We start from the raw sequence: 23,524 nt of genomic DNA on the forward strand, positions 1-23,524 counted from the left end.
TTCCTTTCCTGGATCATGAGTGGACATCAGTGGATTAATACTCAACCTGTACATCTGGCTGCGCATTTGACCTTTGACCCTAAGATACCTAAAAACAAGGTAATACGGCCACTTTTTTCCACTTCTCTATAAAACAAATACACGTTTTGATCAGGGATCTAATCGTTGAGAGCTACTGTCCAGTAACTATTAGATGCATCCCTTCTCCACCACACCTGGATGGCTCATTATCAGGCCCCTGCAGAGCAGGATGGTTTCTGATGAAGGAATGTAGCTATTTGATTCAGGTGTGTTGGTGCAGAGATGCATCTAGAAGTTGAACGATAATAAATTGAAGACAGGACCTTAGCACACTTGGTATAGAGCTTTGTTTTGATAATGGAACAACAATAATAATAGTAAAGACAATAATAATAACCACAATTTCCAAGTTCTCACTGCAAATTACTGTATTTTCCGCACTATAAGGCGCACTGGATTATAAGGTGCACCTTCAATGAATGGCCTATTTTAAAACTTTTCCATATATAAGGGGCACCGCATTATATGGCGCATAGAATAGACGCTACAGTAGAGGCTGGAGTTACCTTATGCATCCACTAGATGGAGCTGCACTAAAGTGAATATCAACAAAACAGTCCGACTCCGGTCGGCGAGGAGAGCTTTCGTCGACTGGGCCGGGGCGTGGCCGGACAATGGCCACCCTTCTCCGTTTGCGCACAGCATGTTCGTGGAGAACGTATACCATTGGATACCATTGGAACTGAACATTCTATCCACCTTCCTGAGAGGCTGACTGGGGAAACGATTGTGGGTCTTACTTCTGGCGGCTAGCGGAAGTAGCAGTATTTCATTGTAATTTATAGGGTTTTTGGCTAATCTATATTCATGATAGAAATGGCATCTCTTTTGTCGGTTAATACACTGCCTTGTGCAGCAAGGCAGTGTATTAACATTAGCACAAACATGAGCATTTCACTGCTCCCCATTAGCATTAGCCTTTTCCCTAAAAATAGCTTTTATCTATTTTGTTATTAGTCACACTTAGTATACTGAATGGAGGAAGGAAATGTAAAACAACATGCTAGTGACAGCATTTAGGCTAATGTTAGCAATTTGGCTCATTTTAACTTGTACGCTAATTTTAACATACAAAATGGAGTAAGTCCATCTTACTCAACATGTTTGTGACTCTCCACATGCTATTGAGTACATTACAGCTTACTTTATCATTGATGCTAATTTGTAGCATCAGACAGGCACACTTTGGCAGGCCCCATTTAAATTTCTTCAGAAATGTTCTAGTTGTTGTTATTGTTATTGCACTACTTAAACAGGAAAGACCCATCAAGATTTCAATTTTAATTAATTTATTTAAAATGATGACTTTAAAGAAAACATCACTAAAAGACATTAAACTTATGCAACGCCAGTAATCATCAAACATAAATGAAAAGGAAATAAAAATCCAATAACATATTTAGCAGTGCAGTCAAATCATTTGCATTCAGATTTTTGACTATTTCAAAAGCTTAGTATATTTAGTAAATAATTATGAATATTTGGCTATTTAATATATTTGTTTTTGCTCATTCAGTGAAACAAGCTCCATCAGATGGTGCTAATTCTGAAGCTGCAGCGCTCAGCCCTGATAATATGAAGTAAACAGAGATATTTACTCATAAAGAGTGGATAAAGATTCATTAGGAACCAGCTGGTGTCTGGTTACAAGTCACATTTGCAGACATATATAGCAGTTAATAGTGATTCATTAAGAATTGAAGATACCTTCACATAGGAATTAAAAATGTAGAGCTTGCAGTAATCATATAAAGATGAATTTTCTGTTGAATTTAGAGAAGCTACTTCTAATATTAGTTGTGCTAGACTATTGAATTTTTTTTTGTTCATTGAAAACAGCTGCAAGTTGGTGCATTAAAAAAAACACCCTGAGGTTACAGAATTGTAAGTGCGACTGTGAGTTAGGTATAAAGCATTTAAGGTGTGGTGAAGGACGGGAGGGAGGAGCAGAACATGAAATGGCATTTAACTCTCATCCGGTGTCTCTTGTATTGCACTCTGCACCTTCCTCCCCAAAGACTCACCTTTTTGCCTCTTCAGGGAAGATTTACACTCTAATGGAGGGCTGCACCAACAGCGGGCTGTTTCTGTTCATCTTGTTACTAGGATGTAGGCGACTCTCTGCATTCAATCTGGACACGGAAAATGTCCTGCAGAGAGATGGAAGCCCGGGGAGCCTGTTCGGCTTTTCTCTCGCAATGCACCAACAGCTTAGACCACAGGACAAGAGAATGTAAGAACCAAAGCATGAGTTTAGAGGAAACTTATATGTGGAAAGGAATTTATTTCTGTATTCTTCAAGTCTAAGTCTAAGTCTTAGGTTTTTTGCATCAACTGTATTTGCTTGTGTCACTTTCTTTCCAGGTTACAAATTTTTAGACTTGCAGTTGTTTTGCGCTCTTCTTCTTTCTTTTTAGGTTGTCTTCAGGTGAGATCAGAAGAAAATGTTTTTCTTTTTCATGCCACATGAAGGCAGCTTGCAATCATGTCAATAGTGTGCTTGAAAAGCTAAAATAAACCGGGGGTTAGAGCCCAGAAGTGGGCCAGGAAACACCAATTAGGAGTTGTTTAGCTCTCAGAACCTTAGATAAATTTGAAAATGGCCACATTATGACGACTTCATTCATAATCTGGTGGTTTACAAGTCGTCTTTTTTACTATGCTGTCATTTAGTTGGCTCGATGGAATGGCTACCTACATGAATACTTGCATGTATTTGTTAGGGTTATGCATCTCTGCCATTGTTGACTTGCAGGTAAAGAGTTTGGGAACCAGATCAAGTTTTTTTTTTCCTCTTAATTTGATAATGTAGTAAAGTTTTAGATTTGCACCTCTGAAGCAGAGCAGCTGTGATAGGGCAAGTAACTTCTTGAGTGACGACTTCCTTTCCTTTGTTTTGCCCAAAGGTGCTACTGCTTACTGTTGTGTGCTTATTTGCATTTGATTAACAAAAACCTGAAGGTTATTAAAGTGTTCCCGGAGTCTTTCATTGGTAGTAAGGCAAACACCAGCAAAGCATTGAGGTATTAGCCTTCGTCACTTGGGAGAGCACCAGAGGTCAGCGTGGTGCTTGATGCACGCTTAGCTCGAAGCAAAAGAAAAGGCAGGTAATTAATTTGTCCTCGGAGTTCTCGGAGGTGTTTTTGCACCAACATGTTTGCTGGCATGTTTGGATGATACAGCTGGGTGTGCACAGTGAGTCACAGCACTGGTTTTCATTCTGTCCATGCCAACCTTTAGTCAGACGTACGCGTTCCAGAGACTTTTATGTCCTGAGGGGACATTAGTTCTTGTACCGACAGGAGTGGGTGGGAACCCGTGAATGTCTGCTTGTGTTTTGGTCTCACATCTGCAAGATGAGGCTGTCTCCTCGAGAACGTGGAAGAGAGGTCCAACTTGAAAAGGTGCTCATAGTGGGAATGAATGTACGTTTTAGAGATTTAGGAGGGGAAGTGTGCGAGAATATGAATGTCAGTGATGCTGCTGAAAAAAGTGAAAGGAATTTGGAAAAAAAAATGGGAAGAGGAGCAAATAAAAGTAAACCACAAAAACCAAACAGTCAGTGCAAAAGTGATTCAAGAATTTACTTGGAGAAACTAACATTTTATACTAAAGTTAGTTGCGCATGCACTAACTTGTGCAAGCGAATATAATAGGTATATTTGAGAGAGAAACTGAATGAACAACATCTGTCCTAATCAGGATTTCTTTTGTTCCTTCATTCTGACCAGGCATTTAAGAACATGCATTGATTAATACCGAGTCCCAGTGCTTCGTTAAAGTTCATAAAGCCACTGCCATGAATTTCCATGACTCTTGGGATTTTAGTTTATTGTTTTGTTTTTCTCGCCAAGTCACTGCTATGTTATTTTAGTTTTAGTTAGATTTAGTTTGTAGTCAGTATTTTATTTGGACAGTCTTGTTCAGTGCCTTTGCACTGACATCATGTTCATCGTGATATATGCCTGTTGTGTTTTTGTATCATTATATTATTTCAGCTCGGGAACTACTACTTTCCAGATGCTTCAGTCTCTTCCATTATTCTTCATATATTTAATGCTTCATATGTTTTTGTCCAAGCTGGCGCTTGCAATATGTTGACCCAACTTTAGCTGACTCAGTTAAGATAATGTTCTGACACTTTATCTTAAATACACATCCTCCACGATGCATTAAATCCTCTCTAGTTGGTTTTCCAGAAGTGCCTTTTTAGTTCAGATTAAATCTCATTTGTTCTGTCTGTGCTTCACCTCAATCTTTATGTTTCTGCATTCCCAGTGTTTTGATAATTTTACCTTTTAAATGAAAGATAAAATTCTCCAGGATTCTGCCTCTAAAAACAGAGGATCAGATTTTTTTAGCACTGTTGACTCTTTGTGGTGAAAAACCGAGTTATCATGTTTGGGACGATGCCCAGGATTGCATTTGTAATCAGTATCATTACTACAGAATTGCATAAAGTTGTAACTGTTTTCTAAAGGTTTGCTGTGCTTCCAGTCCTTCTCTTTCAGCTCGTGATTTTTTTAATAAACATCCAACTGCTGGATCTTTCTGCTGTAGCAGAGAGAGACTTGATTGCTGGCAAAAGGCAACTCTTCACTTTTTTTTTCTTTAGTAGATGAATCAGGAAATGGTCAATCTGATTCATTGTCAGAGATTGACTTTTAAAAAAGTCGCACCTCATTTAATTTGCTAGACTGGGCTTGGTCCTTATGTTGGGAGCAGAAAAACAAACAAAAAAATGCCCTCAGAAAACTTCCCTAGATGCTGGAAATGTTATCACAGAAGAAAAAAGACACCTTAAGATTTTGTTGATGCTATGTGAAAGAAGTGCCTTGATATACATGTGCTTCTGTTGCAGACTGCTGGTTGGAGCGCCGCAAGAGAAAGCGCTGAATAATCAGAAATCTAAGGTGACAGGAGGACTCTACAAGTGTGAAATCAGCCCAAACCCCAGTGATTGCCAAAGAGTTATGTTTGATAATGATGGTAATTTATATTCTGACTGGCTTTTCTATTTTTCCAGTTTCAACCTTTTTATTTACTTAAAAAAAATAGTTTTATTGTGTTGTTTATCTTTCGACTTTTGTCTGTTCTTTCACAGAAAATGTGTCAACCGAAAAAAAAGAAAATCAGTGGATGGGGGTGTCAGTCAACAGTCAAGGGCCAGGAGGCAAAATTATAGTGAGAATGCCGTTCCAAAAAGACATTTTGATTTTTTTTTTCCCCCCAAAGATTTATGGTCAAGGTGTCAGTCAGAATCTCTCGGTCATTATGTCCTTCTCTGTCCATGGTAGACGTGCGCCCATCGGTACCAGGAGTTGAAATCTCAAACCCGTAACATCCTCGGCCGCTGCTACGTGCTAAGCCAAGATGTAACTCTGAAGAGCTCACCAGAAGATGGAGTGAGAGATGGAGGTGACTGGCATTTTTGTAAAGGTCGGAACCCGGGCCATCAGCTGTTTGGTTCCTGCCAGCAGGGCGTCTCTGTCGCATTCGACATGGAACACCGCTACTTCATCTTTGGAGCTCCAGGAGCTTACGACTGGAAAGGTAACGTGTTTAGGTTAAACTTGCCACGGGCTGCAAGACTTTGAAACAGTTTGCTTTTTAGTTAGTTTTTAAAGACCGACTCAAAGCTCTTTTGTTTTTATTGTGCTTCTTATACTCGTTTTCATTCTTTGTATAACTTTGCTTTTTGTTGTACGGAGTGTTGTGACTTTATTTCTGTGAAAATTACCTATATACTTACTTTAGGAACCAGGGCAGTTGAACAGTTAGGATTCCTCTTCCCTATAACTTATGTTTTGGACTAAATAGGTATTTTTGATTAATTATTTTGATTGTTTCAGCCATTGAATAACACGGGTCTTAAGTAATAGCAGGATGTTGTCAGCATATAAACAAATTTTTGTTTTGTTTTGTTGATTTAATTGGCATTCCTTTCATAAGAATGTTTTGACAAAATGCTTCTGCAAGGGCTTCAGTAAAAATGGAAAACTAGGATGGAAGGAGATGTTTTTGGCTCAACATGCACCGCTCCCAGTTCCCATGGAGACAAATAAAGTCTTATCCTTACAAAAGGATTTGTAGCAGGAAGAAGCTGAGAGCAAAAGGGAGGGATGTGAGCAGTGTGTACACAAGCTTGATTGACTATAGTCCTGCTTCTGATTGGTTGTTTCTGGTTAGTTAGTACTGGGAGTACAGAGAAAAGGCAGAGGAGCAAATTCTTTTTCACAGATTATTCATCTGATACCATAGTGTCACGACATCATGGGGGTTTTAACAAATATGTAAAAAGAAACTATTTTTTTTTGTAAAAGATATACACTGCAGTCTTAAGAGTTTAGTAGACTTTTGTAAAACATCAACTAATCTTGTCTCTTCTCTCCTTTGGTGTACTTTTTTTTTTTAATTAAGGCTTGGTGCACATGGAGCAAAGGAACGACACTCTTTTTGACTTGGATTTATTTGACGAGGTGCCATTGGAAACGGGAGGTGAGGAGGCGAAAAATCCCAATCAGGTCCCCACTCCTGACAACAGCTACTTGGGTAAAATACTTGTGTTTTATCATTATGCCAGTTACACATTTTTTAGTGACTATGTTAACTATGTTGACTATTAACTATTAACTATGTTGAACTCTGTTTTAGGTTTCTCCATGGCCGTTGGAAAAGCTTTGACCAACAAGGGTCAGCTGACGGTGGTGGCAGGAGCTCCCAGGGCTTACTTCAGTGGAGCGGTGATTCTGCTAAAGAAAGGCTCTAAGGAGCGCAAAGACATGCAAGAGGAGTTCAGCCTTGAAGGCGAGGGCCTGGCTTCCTCCTTTGGATACGATCTGACTGTGCTGGATCTCAACGGGGATGGGTAAGAGTGCAGATTGAGCCACAGACACTTCACTTCTGCTNGGCAGGCCCCGTTTAAATTTCATCAGAAATGTTCTAGTTATAACTTCTTCTTCCATTACCATTAATGCAGCTCGTACCGCTGCGTGCACACTCACAAAAAAGGTATCAAAACGCGCGGCTCGATGCAGAGATTGGAGATATCATTTTTATTGGGGATCAGAGTTATGATGGCGACGTAAAAAGCGAAAAACGAGCAAAATTTCCAACTGCCGAAAAGCAGAGTGTAACTGACACAAACTGCCGCTCCTTTAGAGTGAGTAACAGAGTGGATTTTTGACCCCAAAATAATTTTGAAATCGCTCTCATGGCTGCAAAAATTGCTCTATTGATATGAAAGTCAGCCATGACATTGATATGCATGCTTGCTCCTGTAAAATGTTTTGAAAATTTCTCTAGGGCTGACAGTTTTCTGTCAAGGTGCTTCAGAGTGAAATCATGCGACAGTGTCAGGCTCTCATCCATTCATTTTCAGACTTTTCTGAAAAATTTCAGAACTGAGCGCACACCATTTTTCTCTCATCGCTGCTATTTCTGTGAGTGAGCTACAGATATGAATCGCGGGACTATTGGAGATGACAAATAGCCCTCTCATACGCTTCAAACGGTTTTCAGATCGGCCTTACGGATCCTGAACGGGAAGCAGTTGTTTGGACTGCTTTTTTCATCAAAACTGACTGGGTGTCTCATAAAGATAGGAATCTTTCTCCACCTCTCTGTCTCACACACACATGACAGTTAACAGAGGATTAATCACTATAGCAACAGAATACAGAGAAGGCAGAGCTGCTGGTTTGGACTACAAAGACTCTGTAGTTCTAAACATGGCAGAACACTTTTAATACAGAGGGCAGAGCAGAAGGTCAGAACTACAACATGGTGGAGCACTCAATTATTACAGAGGAGGGCTGTAGCAAGGCAGTTCATTAACATTAGCACAAACATTAGCATTTCACTGCCCCCCCTCTAGTGCACTTGCGCAGCAAGGCAGTTCATTAGCATTAGCCTTTTTCCTAAAATTAGCTATTAGCTAATTTTCTTAATAATTAGACATATTTAGTATACTGAATGGAGCAAGTGAAATTAAAACATGCTAGTGGTGCTCCACATGCTACTGGCAGCATTTAGGCCAACATTAGCATTTTGGTTAATTTTAGCTTATGCATTAATTTTAACATACCAGATGGTGCAAGTCCATGTTAGTCAATATTCTTGTGATTTTTCACATGCTACTTTTTAATTTTTTAGTTAAGCTTAGCATTGATGCTAATTTTTTTAGCATCAGAACGCTGGGTCCAAACCGACGGGCACACGTTGGCAGGCCCCGGTTAAATTTCTTCAGGAATTTTCTAGTTTGAGATTATTGTTCTATTGAAAAACCTGTCAAACTTTTAACCATCTGACCCAAACCATTTCACTCGGATGAAAGGAAATCAGCTTAAATGATGAGAACCAACCCAAAGCTCACTGTGGCTCAAGCTGATCAGGAACTTCAAGATGCTGGAACAAAAACTGCTGTCCACTGTGACGGGAGCTTTTAGTGAATCGTGACATAGACGGGCACCCAATCATCACCTTCTAACAAGGCCTTTACGGTCTGATGAGAGAAAGATGGAGGGGTATTTTTAAAAGTTTTTTGTAGGATTCAATGTGCGGTTTTCAAATCTAAGAGAACTGCACCAGTGGCATCAGCAAGATCAAGAAATTCAATATTTTTCAACTTCAACTCAAATCAACTGCTACATCGATCAATCTGGACACAACAGACAGTAACCCCAAACAAATATAAGAAATGTTTTTTATGATAAAGATGTGTGGAATAACCTTGATGTCAGACTAGTAAAAAAAAAAAAAAATGTACGTACCATACCAGGAAGTCAACCACTTTATGTTTTGATGATAGACGGATGTTGAAAAACTTTACCAGAATCATGGCTGTACACACTTATAACTACAAAGCATGGGGTCTCACTGCCGCTTGCCACATGACATTGACATGTTTATATATTTCAGTCTGTATAATTCAGAGCCTTTGTCTATTACTATACACCAAAGTGTCTCATGTTTCTTGAGCCAGTCTGTCACAAATTGAGCACAACTTTCTCTATTTCCCTCCCTGCGTTTTAGCCATACGAAGGTCAGCAAGTTAGATGTCGGTGCCGCCATCGGAGGACGTCCGCTTCGTTACAGCACAACGAAAGACAGATGGACAAACGGATGCAGCAGTACGACAAAGCCACCCAGACGTATTGGAGAACACCGAGTCACCCTGTGAGTCCAAACATCGTTCAGTCGAATTCTTCATCGCGGAAAGTTGAATTTGAAATGAAATCAAGTGGCTTCATGTGGATAAAGGCTCAATGATTGCTATTTTAGCAAGTATTTGACAACACTGCTGCAGTGATTATGTGATTAAATTAACAGATTATCATGTCAAAAAAAAAAAAAAAAAAGTATCCTCAGACTGGTGACTGACTGCAACCATGCAGTGCATTAATCAGTGGAGTGCCTCTCCAGTCACCCACCACTGGAAAGACCTGCCAGGGAGGTAAATCACTGTCCTGGGTCTCCCCTCCCCTGTTTATTAAACCGTCTGTTTGCTTGTCACAGTGTCTCTTACTGTAAAACCACCCAAATCCAGTTCAGCTTGTTAATGTTTGAGTGATAAAGAAAGACGGCAGGGAGCACAGGAATGGAACGAGAGGGAAACCAGAGAAATGTTCATGTACGCGTTTTCCGTTTGCAGCGTTTCGCTCGGCGGCACACAGGGTTTCAGCCACTTATTGATTTTACAGCAGAAGAGCCACAGGCAGCATGATTAGCTAACAGTACACTAATTGATCCGCTTCCAGCTAAAAGGGTGAAACGCACACACAGAGAACCATGTCATGTTTAGATTTTATATTTAAGGACAATAATGATTTAAAACAGAAAATGACCTTATTTGTCTTTCCGATTGCAACGCGCTATTAGAGCCGTTCTCTGCGGTGGGAAAATCTTTGTTTTGATTTACTACACGTAGACACAAGGTATATTACCATCTACAGTACAAAGTAATCTTGATAGCAATAGCAGATTATGGTTTAAAAGTTTCCATGGCAACTATTATAGCAGGGCTCTATGCTCGACGATATTCATCTCTGTAGTGAGAGCATCTGTGTCTGACCTGTGCTACCTGCCACATAATAACTCAGTAAAACAAAATTCATTCAACATGTTCTTTGTCTGAGCTTACTATTGCTCTGAAAGGCTCTCTGCGAACCTTTTGGAACGTTGTAGCAAGTAAAAAGAAAAGAGACTACTGAATAAAAAAAAAAGAAAGCGGTAATAGTTGATCTGTACAAGAGCTCTGCATTTCACAAACATCAGAATCAAGCTTGGCTTTGGTATTCCTCCCATAACTGAACTCACTTTGATATTATTTAAAAACATATATATTTTTTTATCTTTTACTTTTCAAAACTATTTTTTTTTGCTTCTAGTTTTGCTTTTGTGCCATGTTGTTGGATGCCATGTTGAGAGAAAAAAGAAAAAAGAGAAGAGATAAAAGACCAGTCACAGACCTAAAACTAAAATTATTTTTCTATCAGGCATAATCTCACAGTGAAGAATTAAGGGGGAAAAAAATGAAACTCTCACTTTGAGTTAAGTAATGTAGTGAGAAAAAGAATTGAACAAAAACACTTGAGGTGAAATTATCTGTACGCTTAGCAATCCCTTTAAAATAAGTGCACCTTACGCATATTTTATTTATTTAAAATGACATTTTGTAGTTAGTCACAATTCCTACAAACTACTGCTTTTGTAATCGGTAATTTTCAATTTCCCTTCAATTTGAATGTGGTATGTGTCAAAGCTCATTTAACTTTTAGCACAGACAGCAAGCAGGATGGTAAACAAAATATAAAGAGTCTTTCATTTTTGAAAATTGCCACAGCGTCCAGTTGTTTGGGAGGAATTAAAAGAAAAACAATTTTCTGCTCATACGTAGCAAGTTTAAGCTAATAAGGCCTGTTAAATGCTACTGAGACTTTAACTTGAATCGTGTTCTTAAGTCAAGCAAAACTAAGATTGACCCACAGACACTAAGGGTGGGTTTGGTGTGAAATATGAATATTGATGTCGCTGGTGCCAATAAATTTGCCAGCAAAGATTTTGGTATTGTAGGATTTTTTTCCTAGATTTTTTTCAACATTTTTGTGAGAGCAAATTATTCCAATTAAATATGGTGTTATTTTATGCCTTTATTTACCCATAGAGATGTCAGCAGTGTTGTACATGTCTGTATCTGCCGTATCAGTGTTGGAGAGATCAAAGCGTACACTAAGATTTCTGGAATCCCTGAATTCAACCGGCATCTTTGCAGTGAATCCTTTTGCCTCTGTGTCTTGTGTCATGGGGTCTCTGTAAATTGCGCTCGCTTTCCACTGATATTATCTGGGCCCGATGGATATCTGGAGAATTTAGAGGCTCGGTGCACCTCACACTCTTTGTTGACTCTTCCTAAACGGTTTTTCGCAGGCTTCACTGCTCTCCTGGAGAGAGAGAGGTGTTTGCTTCTGCAGGAGGAACGGTACTTTTGGTGGCAGGGAAACATGCATGTAAATGCATTAAAAGAAGACGTCACCTGCCTTAGGATGGTTTTGACAACAAAGACAACAGTTTTCACGTTTTAGCTGATACTTCCACAAAGTTCGGTTTATTTCCATAGAGGTAAAATGTCAGGTGTTTAGTCAAATTTGTAATTTCTAACAGAACTGAATACTTTCATACAGCAGCAGGTTTTTTTAATTTATTTATTTTTTATTTATTTTTTCAAAACACACAGATGACGGAGGACTGACAGAATGCCACAGAGGCAGACGAGGAGAGGTGTTTAATTTGTATTTAAAATAGAATAGTCATTAAATTTGTCTAGTGAGACAATAGAACTCAAAGCCCTGTATCTTGGTGTTATTTGTGCGCCATGAATTATGCAGTTGTACAGCTCATCTTTAAGAGACCATGTGTGAGTAATTAAGTGTTTCTGGGTTTTCGTCCAGCTCACTCTGCTGTATTTAATATGCTTGTCAAAATCAAGTGAAACAGGCTTTTGTTTAGGCTTTTAATACATTTCTAAAATCCTGCAGAGAAAGCTCTCAAAGCAAATGCATACCAATTTAAACCTAGAAGACTCATAGCCATTTAGACGTTGTTTGCACGTATTTTCAGCGATATAACAAGCACACCGGAAGCACAACAAGTCAAAATAGCCCCTCGCTAGGACGACCTGGCACTAGACCTCAAGCTGCTTGGATTCGCTGGCTCCTTCGCTTTTCCTCCAGACTCTGGATTACCGTTTTCTAAAAGGAGGAACAATAGTCAAGTTCTTTTTCTCCTCAAGCCATATGGCACTTCTGATAGTTTCAGAAGTGTTTTATCTAGGAGTGGGTTTACTCAGTGAAAGTTGTAGAGTCATTTCTCTGACTCCAGCAACTGTCCAAGTCTTGTGAATTTTCCCCAAAAGAGTTGAACGGACTTTGTTTCGCAGTCGTCTCGAGGCTGTGGCTGTCCCTACGGCTCGAGTAATTTAATTTGTGTACTTCCCAGTTATAGGTTTGAACATAGCCCTCTTCTTTAGCATTAATCTTTATTGATAGTCTCAATGACGGTCTGGCGGGGAACTGTCAAGTCGATGAAAGTTCAGGGTTCACAGACGAAACCATGGCAAAAGGCAAAACAAGACAGAAGCTCACAGCCTTGGAAAATGGAACAAAAGTGGAAAGCTTTTAAAAATATATATTTCCAACTCGATGAGCCAGACAAATATCACTTTTGTCTGCGCACCTCTCCAGTATTTGTTGATAGTCAATGCTGGAGGGTGGGATTATTGCACATTATTGCACAAAAGCAGCCTTTGTGAACACCCCCAAGTAGCTCATCGGGTGGAACTTTGAGGCCTGTTTTCTCATTAATCTAATTTGCAAAGTGCCAAAATTCAAACGGCCACATATTATTGTTTTTTTTTCTATGTGTTTGAAATGATTACAAAGCTAAGACTTCACACTTTCAGAATCTGTAAATGTCTCTAAACGTCCGCGGGGAGTCTTATGTAAAATTAAAATTTTCTGAGAAAAAGAATTTAGGGTCTTCATAAATTATAAGCTGCAATAATCAAAATTAACATAAGCCAATTCCTACACTACTTCATTTTGCATCTAAGGAGTTCATATAATATGAGTTTCATGTTTTGAATCAAGTTAGAGAAATGGATTACCTTTTTTAAATGATTTTGATTTTGGTTTTATATTCTATTTGAAGGACTGGCCGAGTATGTTTGGAATCATGCAATGCAGCATTTTATGATCATCTGCATGCAATCTAAGTTGCATTCTTCCAAGAAATATGGGGCGAAAAGAAAAGATACTTACTAAAATGGAAAGAGTTGCAAGGCAATGTACAAGATGCGCATGATATCGGTCAAGCTTGTTGCAGCTCATCACACACCAGGCGTCACATTAGAAACCATTGAAATGTCACTTTATAGCAATAATCTGTGTGAGCAGCTCCCCGGAGGAATCACAGCAGCACAAACAAAAATAATAATAATAATAATAATAATAATAATAATAATTATGCTTTCCCTGCCGTCTCTTTCTTCTGCAGCGACTAAAACCTGGGTGGGTATCATTTTTAGTCATTTCACATTTGCCACAATAGAAAAGGCGCACAGCTTTGTGTTTGTCTGCCTGCGTTTCTTTGACCTGTGTGTAAGTACGAGAGCAGGATGTGCCACACGCACGCACACACACACACACACACACACACACACACACGCACACATCTCTTGTGCTTGAGTGTTGAGTGGGGAGCACGCTCGGTGAATGTGACTGAACAATGAGTTCAGCCGAATGAGGACTGGAGAGACGACCTTGCTTATAACCCAGATAAACAAAGATGCAGATTAGCAGCCGCTATGAAACAAAAGGCAGCGGAATAAGCAGTGTTACATCAGTGGCAGACAGAGAGGATAATTACAGCCGCCCTCCCACTCCCTCTTTGCTTCTCAAACATCCTCCTCTCTTCACAGAGCTTTCCCAGTGCCTTTTTTTTTTGTCACTTCTGCTCCCTCGCTCTGTGGCTCGCTTGCTTCAGTGATTTCTCCTGCTTGTCTGCGCGTCTCCCCGCCTTTTTGCCCGAGATTGTTTCTCCTCTCGAATTCTTAACTTTCGCCGTAATTGGATCAATTTTCCGTCACCGGCAGCGAGAAAAGTGCGGAGAGAGATCAGTGTTTAGCTGTAGGTGGAAGGTTCTCCCCTCCCGGATCCTGTTGTTATTTCTGCTCTCGCGTTTGCAGGCAGACGGCCGCAAATGCACCCCGTCTTGTGCGTGCTCGGCGTTTGATAGGTGAGGATTTAATTGCTAAAGTCAGTGAAGTGAGTCACTGTGGTCAGACCTAAAGTATTTATAATAGCCTGATACGTAAAGCTCGGCGGATTAGAGGAGCCAAACAGGCAGAATAAAGGCTGTTAGAGACGGCGTGTTGTCAAGGAAGTAGGTATATGGTAGATAACGGATGGGAACTTTTACTTGGCTTTTTAATTCTCATCCTACTTTCACACTATCCGCTTAAGGAACACAAGAGGCTGACTAACACATCTTAAAAGTGAGAGTAAGAGAGCTAAAACACCAAGCCAACAATCTGCTGCAGGCATAGATTAAACACTGGAGGTGGCAGCTGCAGGCTGCCTTTGTGGTGTGCTGAACTTATTTTCTTTTTTTTTTGTTTGTTTGTCATGTGTAATCCTTATATGAGGAGAAACTGAACAGGTGGTCTGGTTCTGTAACACATTTCACATGTTGGCTCACCTGTTGTGTTATGTCTTCATGGACTTTGCATAGGATGAGATTACCAGTTAAAGCTATAACAATTATCAGCGTTCCATTCAAATGCAGGTAGACAGTTGCTGATTAAAGTAGCTGGCAATTTTTAAGTGGCAGGTTATGTGTTGCATAGAGTGCAGTTCTCTACTGCAGAAATGGAATGATATTGTTGCAAAACCGTGTTTGGAGCATTAAAACTGGTAATCGTTTAACTTTTTATCGGTGGCTCGCTAAAGTGTCGATATGTGTTGAACTTTTTCACATTTGTCAGCTTATAACAACAGTGTCAAAAGCTCTGTCACTCAGATTTTCAGAAATTAAATGTTAGCGCAGATGCACTAAATGTTTAGCGTCTAGACATGAACCGTCATTTTAACACATTATTGTGCTTCAATCCGAGCCAAATTATTGTAGCTCTGCCTGTTTAGGTCGTAGTCCGGCTCAGGTCTTTAAGGTTTTCTTGTAAGATTGTATTTGGCTCCATTCATCAACTTTACCCACCTTCTGCAAAAGCCTCCCTGTAGCATGGCGCTGCCAACGCTATGTTTCAGAGTGGAATCGTTTTATTGAGGGTGTCCGACACACAGTTTTCAGCTTCACATAGGGTTTTGTACATACGCTACATGGCTTACCACTCTTTCATGAAGGCTGGGTTTGTAGAGTACACAGCTAGTAGCTCCCATTTACCAATCAATGTTTTTTTTTTTTTGAAAGGCTTTGTTGACTCTAGTGGCCTTAATTTGAGAGTGGTCAGACAGGAAAGTGTGTAATGAGAGAGGAGGGGAAGATATGCAGCACAGTTTCATCAGGTCAGGAACCGAACCTGCAACAGCCACGTCGAGGACTAAGGCCTCCTCATGGGGGTTGCGCTCTACGCCTGCACCACCACTGGTCAGTGTTGGTGGACATCCGTGTCTTGGTACATTTGCAGTTATCTCACATTCTTTCTGGTTATCTCAGAAACTCTCTTGAAATGTTCTTCTATAGTCTGACCCTGCTTATCGTATCTTCAGAATCACCCCTGATTCCTTTTGATCTTTATGCTGTTTGATCATTGATTAATAAAAAAAAAAAAAAAAGTTGAAAAACAAGTATTCCCTTATTTTACTTACTTCACAGTTGATAGATTGCAGTTTGTGGTTGTAATGGTAAAAAAGAAAAATGGAGTTAAAATACATTTGCAGGAACATCTTTGAATTTTGACAGCCACATTCAGCTATACAGTAGGTGTTCTGGCACTAAGTTAAGTCAAGTGGAATACCAGATTTATTAAGGCCGCCCCCTTTGTGCCAATGCCATAGTTCAGCTGTGCTGTCGAGGCTCAGCCACACAAAGGTCTGATGCATTTTACTAATGACATATCAAAAGAATAACTTCAATATTCCCCTTTTTGTCACACTGCTCTCGCAATGCTCTCTCAGCCCTTCATCTGGGAGCATTTATATTGATGGAAAATTCAAAAAAAAAAAAAAAAGGCGGGCTGAACTGCTGCACAGTTCTGTGAAATGTGCTCGATGCTGTCAGGATTGTTCATAAGCCCTCAAGCTTACTCTTTTGTTCTCTTTGCCTGGTCCTCTGCAAATGAAGCCTTGAAGTGAAGTTCCTGCCAGGACCTCCTGCTGAAGCTGTTGTTGGTGTTTAATAAAGGCCTGCGACAGAAACATCCTCCTCCTCCTACAATAGTCACACTGGGAGGCCTCCATAATGGTGTCGACTGTACCTGCAAGGGAGATGATTTTTTATTTTTTTTTCCCCCTGCTTTTGTGTTGATGTGTCAAATATATAGTTTGTGTGTGTTACAACATTATTTCAAGAGGTGGCTCTCTGCATAGACGAGAGGGAAGCAACAATCCGATAGTTTGTTTTTTAAATCTCCCCAACATGAATTCAGAAAAAAAGCTTGGAAACTACATTGCTAGAAACACGCAAATGGTACCAGGATAATATTCTCAAAACCTTGAAACGTACCATGTATGTGGAGTTTAGTTTACCTACCAAAGCCTCATAGCAGAGCATTTGCACCATAGGAATTTTATTATTATGGTTAAAGACAGGTTTAAGTCGTTCAACATGTCTGAGTTGTTGACTTGGCCTTTAAATGTCCAACATTATAACTCGGTGGCGTAGTTGTGCGATGTGATGGACCGTCATGTCTTTCCACTGGTTGCAGCATTATTTCTGCTCATAACATGTTGCCAGAATCTGCATCTTCAGGAGTCTAGTAAAGTCTGCACCTCAATGGTCACGGCTGTTTTGACATCAAAAGATGGCCACTATGTTATTGCTGTAGACTTTTTCTTCACCAACAGGGTGGTATTCTGTCCCTTTATAATATGATCACCTCAACTTGGGGGATTTAAAAAAAAAAAAAAAAAAAAAAAAAGGTTTTAGATAAGTTATGTGCAAACAGTGAAAACATGGCCAACTCAACATCTGACTGAAAGGCTCAGTTTAGCTTCAGTAACATTTATTTGAAGGGGGATGAATAAGACTGACATAACACCTGTCATGAACATGAATAAGCCTTCATGAATATTTATGACTGTTGTCATAAAGCGTCATTCGGTAAATTATGACACTTTTAATACAAAGTTGACATTATTCAATATGTCTTTGTTATGACAACTTGACATTAACCAAGAAAACATTACTGATGTAAATTTGTTATAAAAGTATTACTGATTGCACTTTAAAAATTAGGTAACTTTATGTTATTAAAGGTAAAGTTTAAACAGTAATGATTTCCTGGTTAATGTCAAGTTGTCATAACAAAGACATTTTGAATAATGTCAACTTTGTATTAAAAGTGTCCAAATTTACAGAATGACGCTTTATGACAACAGTCATAAATATTCATGAAGGCTTATTCATGTTCATGACAGGTGTTATGTTTATGACAGTGTCATGTCAGTCTTATTCAACACCCTTCCAATAAAGTGTTACCTTAGCTTCTGTCTCTTTAAGGCCCTGTTCTGAGTACACTGCAAACATTCTCAAACACAGAGGATGCATATGTACTTTGAAGTGAAGCCTGGCTGAGATCTTATGCTATCTCGAGTCAAAACTTCTTGAGAGAACATTCCTTCCCCCCCGTCCCCCCCATACATCATTGAATAAATGAATTTATTTCTCGCTGAATATTATCCCAACACCTCTCTCGGATCCAAACAGCAAAGTCAATCCCGACATAAAAAAATATGTAACTCTCTGATCTAAGCAGAAAAGCCTAAACTTTAGGGAACAGCAACCATGCGTGCCAGTAAAGCCCACAGTCAGGCTGGACTGATCTGTGTTGTTACAGAGAACCTTTCTAGTCGATACAGCCAGAGATGAACAGCCTCCATGACTGGACTGTCCCTTCTGCCGCTGCTGCTGCTATGCTTATTACCACACGCATAGCTTCAGCGCTATGCATCACATCATGCATTATGCAGAGTCAGGGCTGCACTCTGTCACATTGTTTCTAATGCACCTATTTCTGGTGGTGTGCCACACTTGCTGTAGCTCCATAGGTAAGATGCAAATACGTTACGCTGCGATAAGATGAATAGTGAGGAAACAAAATCACTGCATTACTAATAGGGACATGCAAGGTGATCAGGATGCAAGGTGTTATTGAGAGGGAGAAAAGCTATTATTGGTGCGGACTTAGCAGAGTGTTTACAGTTACAGAATGTCTTGAATAAATTAGGATAGAAACCATGAGAAACATAGATCCTCCTTTTCTTGTTCTTGCTTCTTGGACATACTGCCCTTATAGAATAATGCCGAGAAATTGTTTTATTAAATATACTCTTCCTACACTTGGATGTGTCCTGCATAGGTATTTCTTTTTTGTGTGTTGGCGATTTCCCTGCAAAGAACAACAAAAGTTCAGATAACATAATCAAGTTATGCTAAGAAATAAAATTTTAAAGTGGCCTCACATGATGTATCGGTCTTTGCATGACAGAATGAAGGTTTGCATGTGACTTAGTTTTTGTGCAATGTGCTAATAGGACAGATCGTACTTGCTAATGATGCCTTGGTGCTTCACTATCGACCTTTTACACAACTATGCCACCAAATCGCATTGTGGGGCCATGGCAGATGTAGGAAGTGAAGTTTTCCCAAGTTGTTTATGCCAATATAGCCATGGCTTCTATGTGTCCATGTCAAAATAACTATAATAAAAATGACGTAGCACATCTAGGTGGGATTCATAGACAATAGTATTTCCAAATGTTGGAGATACTACTTTGAACCGACTCATAGCTTCTCCAAGTCTATTGATTTGATCAAATCAGCGACTTTTTTTTTTTCGTTTTCTGAATTCAGGCCACATTTATATGTCATAAACGGCACTTCATCTTACAACAGAGCAGACTTAAAATCATACAAAGTGTTGGCTACATGACGGCGGGACATTTTTCTCCATTATCAGCCGTGCAAACCTTCTCTAAATGGCAATATTTGCATCTCACTAATCTTTCTTTCTTTTGAAGTATATGAATGTTAATCTTTTTACCTTGTTAAAAGTGTTCGCTGCAAATCCGCATATACACCAAGGGCTGCCAGTCCTAATGAATGATTGCTGCTATCCATCTCAATCTTATTTCCTCATCAAACGGAAAAGGCTGCAATGACAAGTTTGCTTTGCAACCTTGTGTGTTTTTTCAGCCGACTGCGCAGCACCCTATGACAATTTTCACTGCGAAATCAACTAAATGAAAGCGATTTTAGGCTACCATCTGGTTTTTTTGACCAATTTTGCAGGAATTCATTCACACGTAGGCTGTGATCGTAAAAGCGGAGTGGGCTGCTTTCTGAAGTGCATGACGTCTTGTGCAAAGGGTCAATTACTACTTTGAGCAGGACTTTCGGTGTGCGTGTGTGAGTGAGTGTGTGCTTGGGTATGCATTACTTTTTGTCCTTTGTGTCTTTGCTCTGCACAGGGTGTGCTGCCCAACCCCTTGCTGTCCCCTTGGCATGCACAGCAGCAGGGCTTGATCCATACCAGCATGCCCCAGCGCAGACACAGTGAGTTACTAACATTTTCTGCTTCTCTAACATTCTATAACAAAATGCATGTGTTCAAAAAAACTCAACCAGGTTTTCAGTCAATTGCGTATTTATCGTGTTTTTTAAGGGATGTGTTTCACAGCTACAGGCAAATTTTGCTCTAACCAGATTTTACCGGAGATTAGATTACATGAAAACTGGGGGAAAAAAAATAATGCACAAATAAAAGAATAAGCAAGTAATTAAACAAATGGAAAAGACACACAATGTATATAAAGGGAACACAAATTATTTGTTTTTATTGTTTTTATTTTGCTTTGTGAAAACTGTGATCTTCATTGTGGCCACTGTTGTTGCTGAGTGAAGAAGAGTCAAACTTGGCTCTTTTTGGTACAGATGAGGTGTTCAAAAATAAGATTGGAGGAAATAAGTGAGAATATTTTTTCGAAAAGAGAACTCCAGACCTCTCTGGCTGCGAGAGAGCGAGAGAAAGCTAAACTTAGCAGACCAAAATTACTCACTTTTGTCCTTCTGAGCTTTTAAACTCTGTCATGGAACAAGCTAAACTTGAGGTAAGGGTATACCCATTCTTGAGGGATTATCGACAGACTGATGTTTTTAGTGCTAAACAATGTATTTGATAAATATGCTAAACTCTGATTGTTCTCCTTTCTCTCTGTTCTCTGTTTTAAAACAACAGTACCTTCAGAAAAGCAACAAAATATATGGAATACTGTTTTTAAAGTCTAGATCTCAAACAACAACTGAACGCTTTACTGAGTAGAGATGAGTAGAATGATCCATATTGGTGCATCTCTACTATTGATTTATTTTTCTTTTGTCTTTTTGTCGACTTTCAAGGCACGCACGTAGTTGTTAACTTAGTGATAATACATCAACTCCAGCTTACAGCAGGGATAGTTTCTATATATGATGACCATGAATAAAATACCAGCTCACCATTCAGGCAATGTATAGTCAGCCCTTGAAGAGTAAAACACACAACACACGCTTTGCTGCAAACACAAACCTGAAAGTAAACCAGTAGGACTTTATTAAAAATGACAAGACTGAAGAAATGTTGAGATTGTTGTCACAACCGTCTCAACTTATTGGGCATAACAACAAAGCTTTTGTGAGTGCAGTGGAGACGTGTTAGCGGGTAGACAAGGTTGGCAAAGAACAATAAGAATTGGTGAATAGCCCTCTGAAAATGCACATGAGTGAAAAACACAAAGGGAAGAATAAAGGAATCCACGCTGCTTTCTTGTTATGCGTCTCCCCAGGACTCGGCCTTTTATTGATAAGGAATGTGGAAAAAAAATGTAGCCGAGGTACATTTATTTCAGCACAATTAAGTTATTTCAATGTTTTTTTTTGTTTTTTTTACATACATAAATGTATCACTGTTTTCAATGAAGGTGCTATTAACTGCCAGTCTAGTAGCAGTGAACAGTGATTTTTTTTTTTTTTTTTTTAGAAAAAAAAAAAAAAAACTGAATATTTTGCCAGTGGAGGTTTTTTATTTTCAGATTAAAGAATTAGACATTGACGTTAATTAGGAAAATCCTAACCATACTTGACATTGCAAGGGTTTGTTTTTTTCACCTAACACATGACCTTGTTTTTGAAGCTTTGTTTTACTTCTGGGAAAAACATATCCAGCACAGTAAAAAAGATAAATAAATAAAATAATAAAATAAATACGTACTTCTTTCTCTTTAACCTGCAGCTATTTTTATCCACGCTGCCTGTCTTCAAAGCCCCATCCTCCTCTCAAGTCTACACTGTCTGTCTCTCAAAAAATCTGAATGTGACTGAACCCTTCTCATTCGTTCTCCTCTGCCTTTGCCTCCTCATTGCATAACGCCTTTGGCTAGGAGTGGAGCATCTAGTGCACTACTTCACTGACACAGCGTGGTACAGTAACCCTTTCTTTAATGTGAAGATGCTGCTCCCTCAGACCAACACGCTGCTCTGAAGTTTTGGCGTCAGAGGGGCACGACAGAAGCATGTCCTTGTACAGCTGTTGGCATGATTTGGTTTTTCAGCTTTTACTTTGCATAAATTCTCCATTGATTTTGTAGATGACTATGAAGAGTGCTGCAGTGTCTTGCAAAACCTTTCTTATTCATATTTTTTTTGCCACAAACACAAACTTTCACTGGTTTTTCTGAGGTGGGGGTTTGTGATATGCCAACATAAAGTAGTGCATGAACATGGAAGAGAAATGATAAATGGTTAAAAAAAACAAACAACCTTTTTGCAAAAAAGGTAATAAGAAAAAAAAAACCTGCATTACACAATGTTTTGGAATAGGCTGAATCTAAATCTGATTATGAGACTTTTAACTTTTTTACAAAGAAGTACAGTAGATGTGGAAAGCTGCTAGAGACAAACCCCATAAGACCTGCAGCTGCATCTAGGACTCTGAAGTGTTGACGAGGAAGGCAGAAAACATGTGGCGCGTTTGAAAACCTTATTCCTTTTTTCCTTCCTCTTCAAAAAGTCATGCACTACTATTTTAATCAAACCCAGTGACATCCTCAAAAAACGTTCAAGTTTGTTTTTGTATTGAGATTAAAATATGAAAAGTTCAAGCATGAGTATGAAAATGTTTGTGGTACACAGATGATCAGCTTTGTGGGGTTTTAAAAAAACCCTCTTGTTTTCAACTTTGATTTGTCGTGTTTATTCCATCACATTAAGTCTTGTGCATGTTTTTCTTTCTTTTTTCTTTTTTTCTTTCCAGCTTTACCATTTAAGGTTCAAAAGTCGCTCACAGTTAGTAAAGATCCTGTGTTAATGGATGCAGATACGTTTCATACCCGGATTCCTCTGTGTAAAGCATGAAACAACTTCTCTGTTCTTTTAACTCCGATCCAGCCTTCAGCATGGTGCGTCACAATATTGACGGTCTCATCCAGGCTTTTGCTACAGTCATGTACTTCAGCAAACTCTCACAGTTTCTCAGTCCATATTTTCCCCTTCCTGCATGCTGTTTTCCAGTCACTCGCTTACTCCTGGTGGTGATTGAAGCTGCAGACGAGACAGATCGCAGTTGGCCACGACATCTTCCAGGTGCCGCAAATTGGCACTTGGGTGGATTTCTGTTAATGCGATAGCTATCATTAGAAGCTGAGATATTTACCTGCATGACAGTGCATCAGAAAGCTCCGAGTGATTGCTGCAAATTATTAGTATCTGAAGCAGACACCTGTAGATGCAAATAATTACTGGCTCCAAGCCTGTAGGCATGTCATGCCGCCATCACACACCGTCTCCCCACCAGCCAGGAGAAGGTATAAATACGCTGTGCCGTGTGGGCTAATGACATGCCTTACAATTAAAGGTGCCAGGTTACTGACGTGCTTCCATTAATAGACTTTTCAGACCGGATTTGTTATGAACTCCAGATGAAATGTAGAATAAAGTCGGCTTTTAAAGTTTCTCAGCGTGAATGCAGACGAGATCAAAACGTGAAATGGGATAAAAGTTGCGTTTCATCCACTTTGTTGATTATGCTCATGTCGCTTGTTAGCAAAGTGCATGGTGACATCTCCTGCTAATTGTGATTTGTCTTTTGAATTATTAGAGCCATCAAGGAGTTCTTCCCCTCTGACACTGAATATGGAAAAAAACGAACTAATAACACAGTGGATTGGCAAAGATA

At 39.4% G+C, this 23,524-nt stretch overlaps 2 protein-coding genes across 7 annotated transcripts in view; both read left to right on the forward strand.

The window, feature by feature from the left end:
* Positions 1 to 23,524, forward strand: part of ccser2a (coiled-coil serine-rich protein 2a) — a 74,585-nt gene that overhangs the window by 45,802 nt on the left and 5,259 nt on the right. Inside the window, exons 9-12 of one of the 5 annotated variants that reach the window (XR_001428207.1) lie at positions 9,115 to 9,258; positions 19,785 to 19,869; positions 22,604 to 22,748; positions 22,861 to 22,932. Coding sequence is in view for 4 of the 5 variants with exons in the window: in XM_015058463.1 (XP_014913949.1) it covers positions 9,115 to 9,258; positions 19,785 to 19,869; positions 22,604 to 22,704 (330 nt within the window). In the remaining variant the exon portion in view is untranslated. Of the gene's footprint in view, positions 1 to 9,114; positions 9,259 to 19,784; positions 19,870 to 21,731; positions 21,772 to 22,603; positions 22,749 to 22,860; positions 22,933 to 23,524 lie in introns of all 5 variants that reach the window. The other 4 variants (XM_015058462.1, XM_015058463.1, XM_015058464.1 and 1 more) reach the window with 4 other exon arrangements.
* Positions 7 to 6,956, forward strand: LOC106963520 (integrin alpha-6-like). 2 transcript variants are annotated; one of them, XM_015058466.1, is made up of 6 exons: positions 7 to 99; positions 4,943 to 5,070; positions 5,186 to 5,265; positions 5,379 to 5,634; positions 6,502 to 6,633; positions 6,736 to 6,956. In XM_015058466.1, the coding sequence occupies exons 2-6, from the start codon at positions 5,055 to 5,057 to the stop codon at positions 6,951 to 6,953; spliced, it is 702 nt and encodes a 233-aa protein (XP_014913952.1). In that variant the 5' UTR covers positions 7 to 99; positions 4,943 to 5,054; the 3' UTR covers positions 6,954 to 6,956. The 2 variants fall into 2 exon arrangements, with proteins under 2 accessions (XP_014913952.1, XP_014913951.1); XM_015058465.1 differs by lacking the exon at positions 7 to 99 and adding an exon at positions 2,021 to 2,314.

Source organism: Poecilia latipinna, unplaced genomic scaffold, assembly GCF_001443285.1.
Source record: "Poecilia latipinna isolate Pla-1442-1.1 unplaced genomic scaffold, P_latipinna-1.0 Scaffold1543, whole genome shotgun sequence".
Classification (NCBI taxonomy): Eukaryota; Metazoa; Chordata; class Actinopteri; order Cyprinodontiformes; family Poeciliidae; genus Poecilia; species Poecilia latipinna.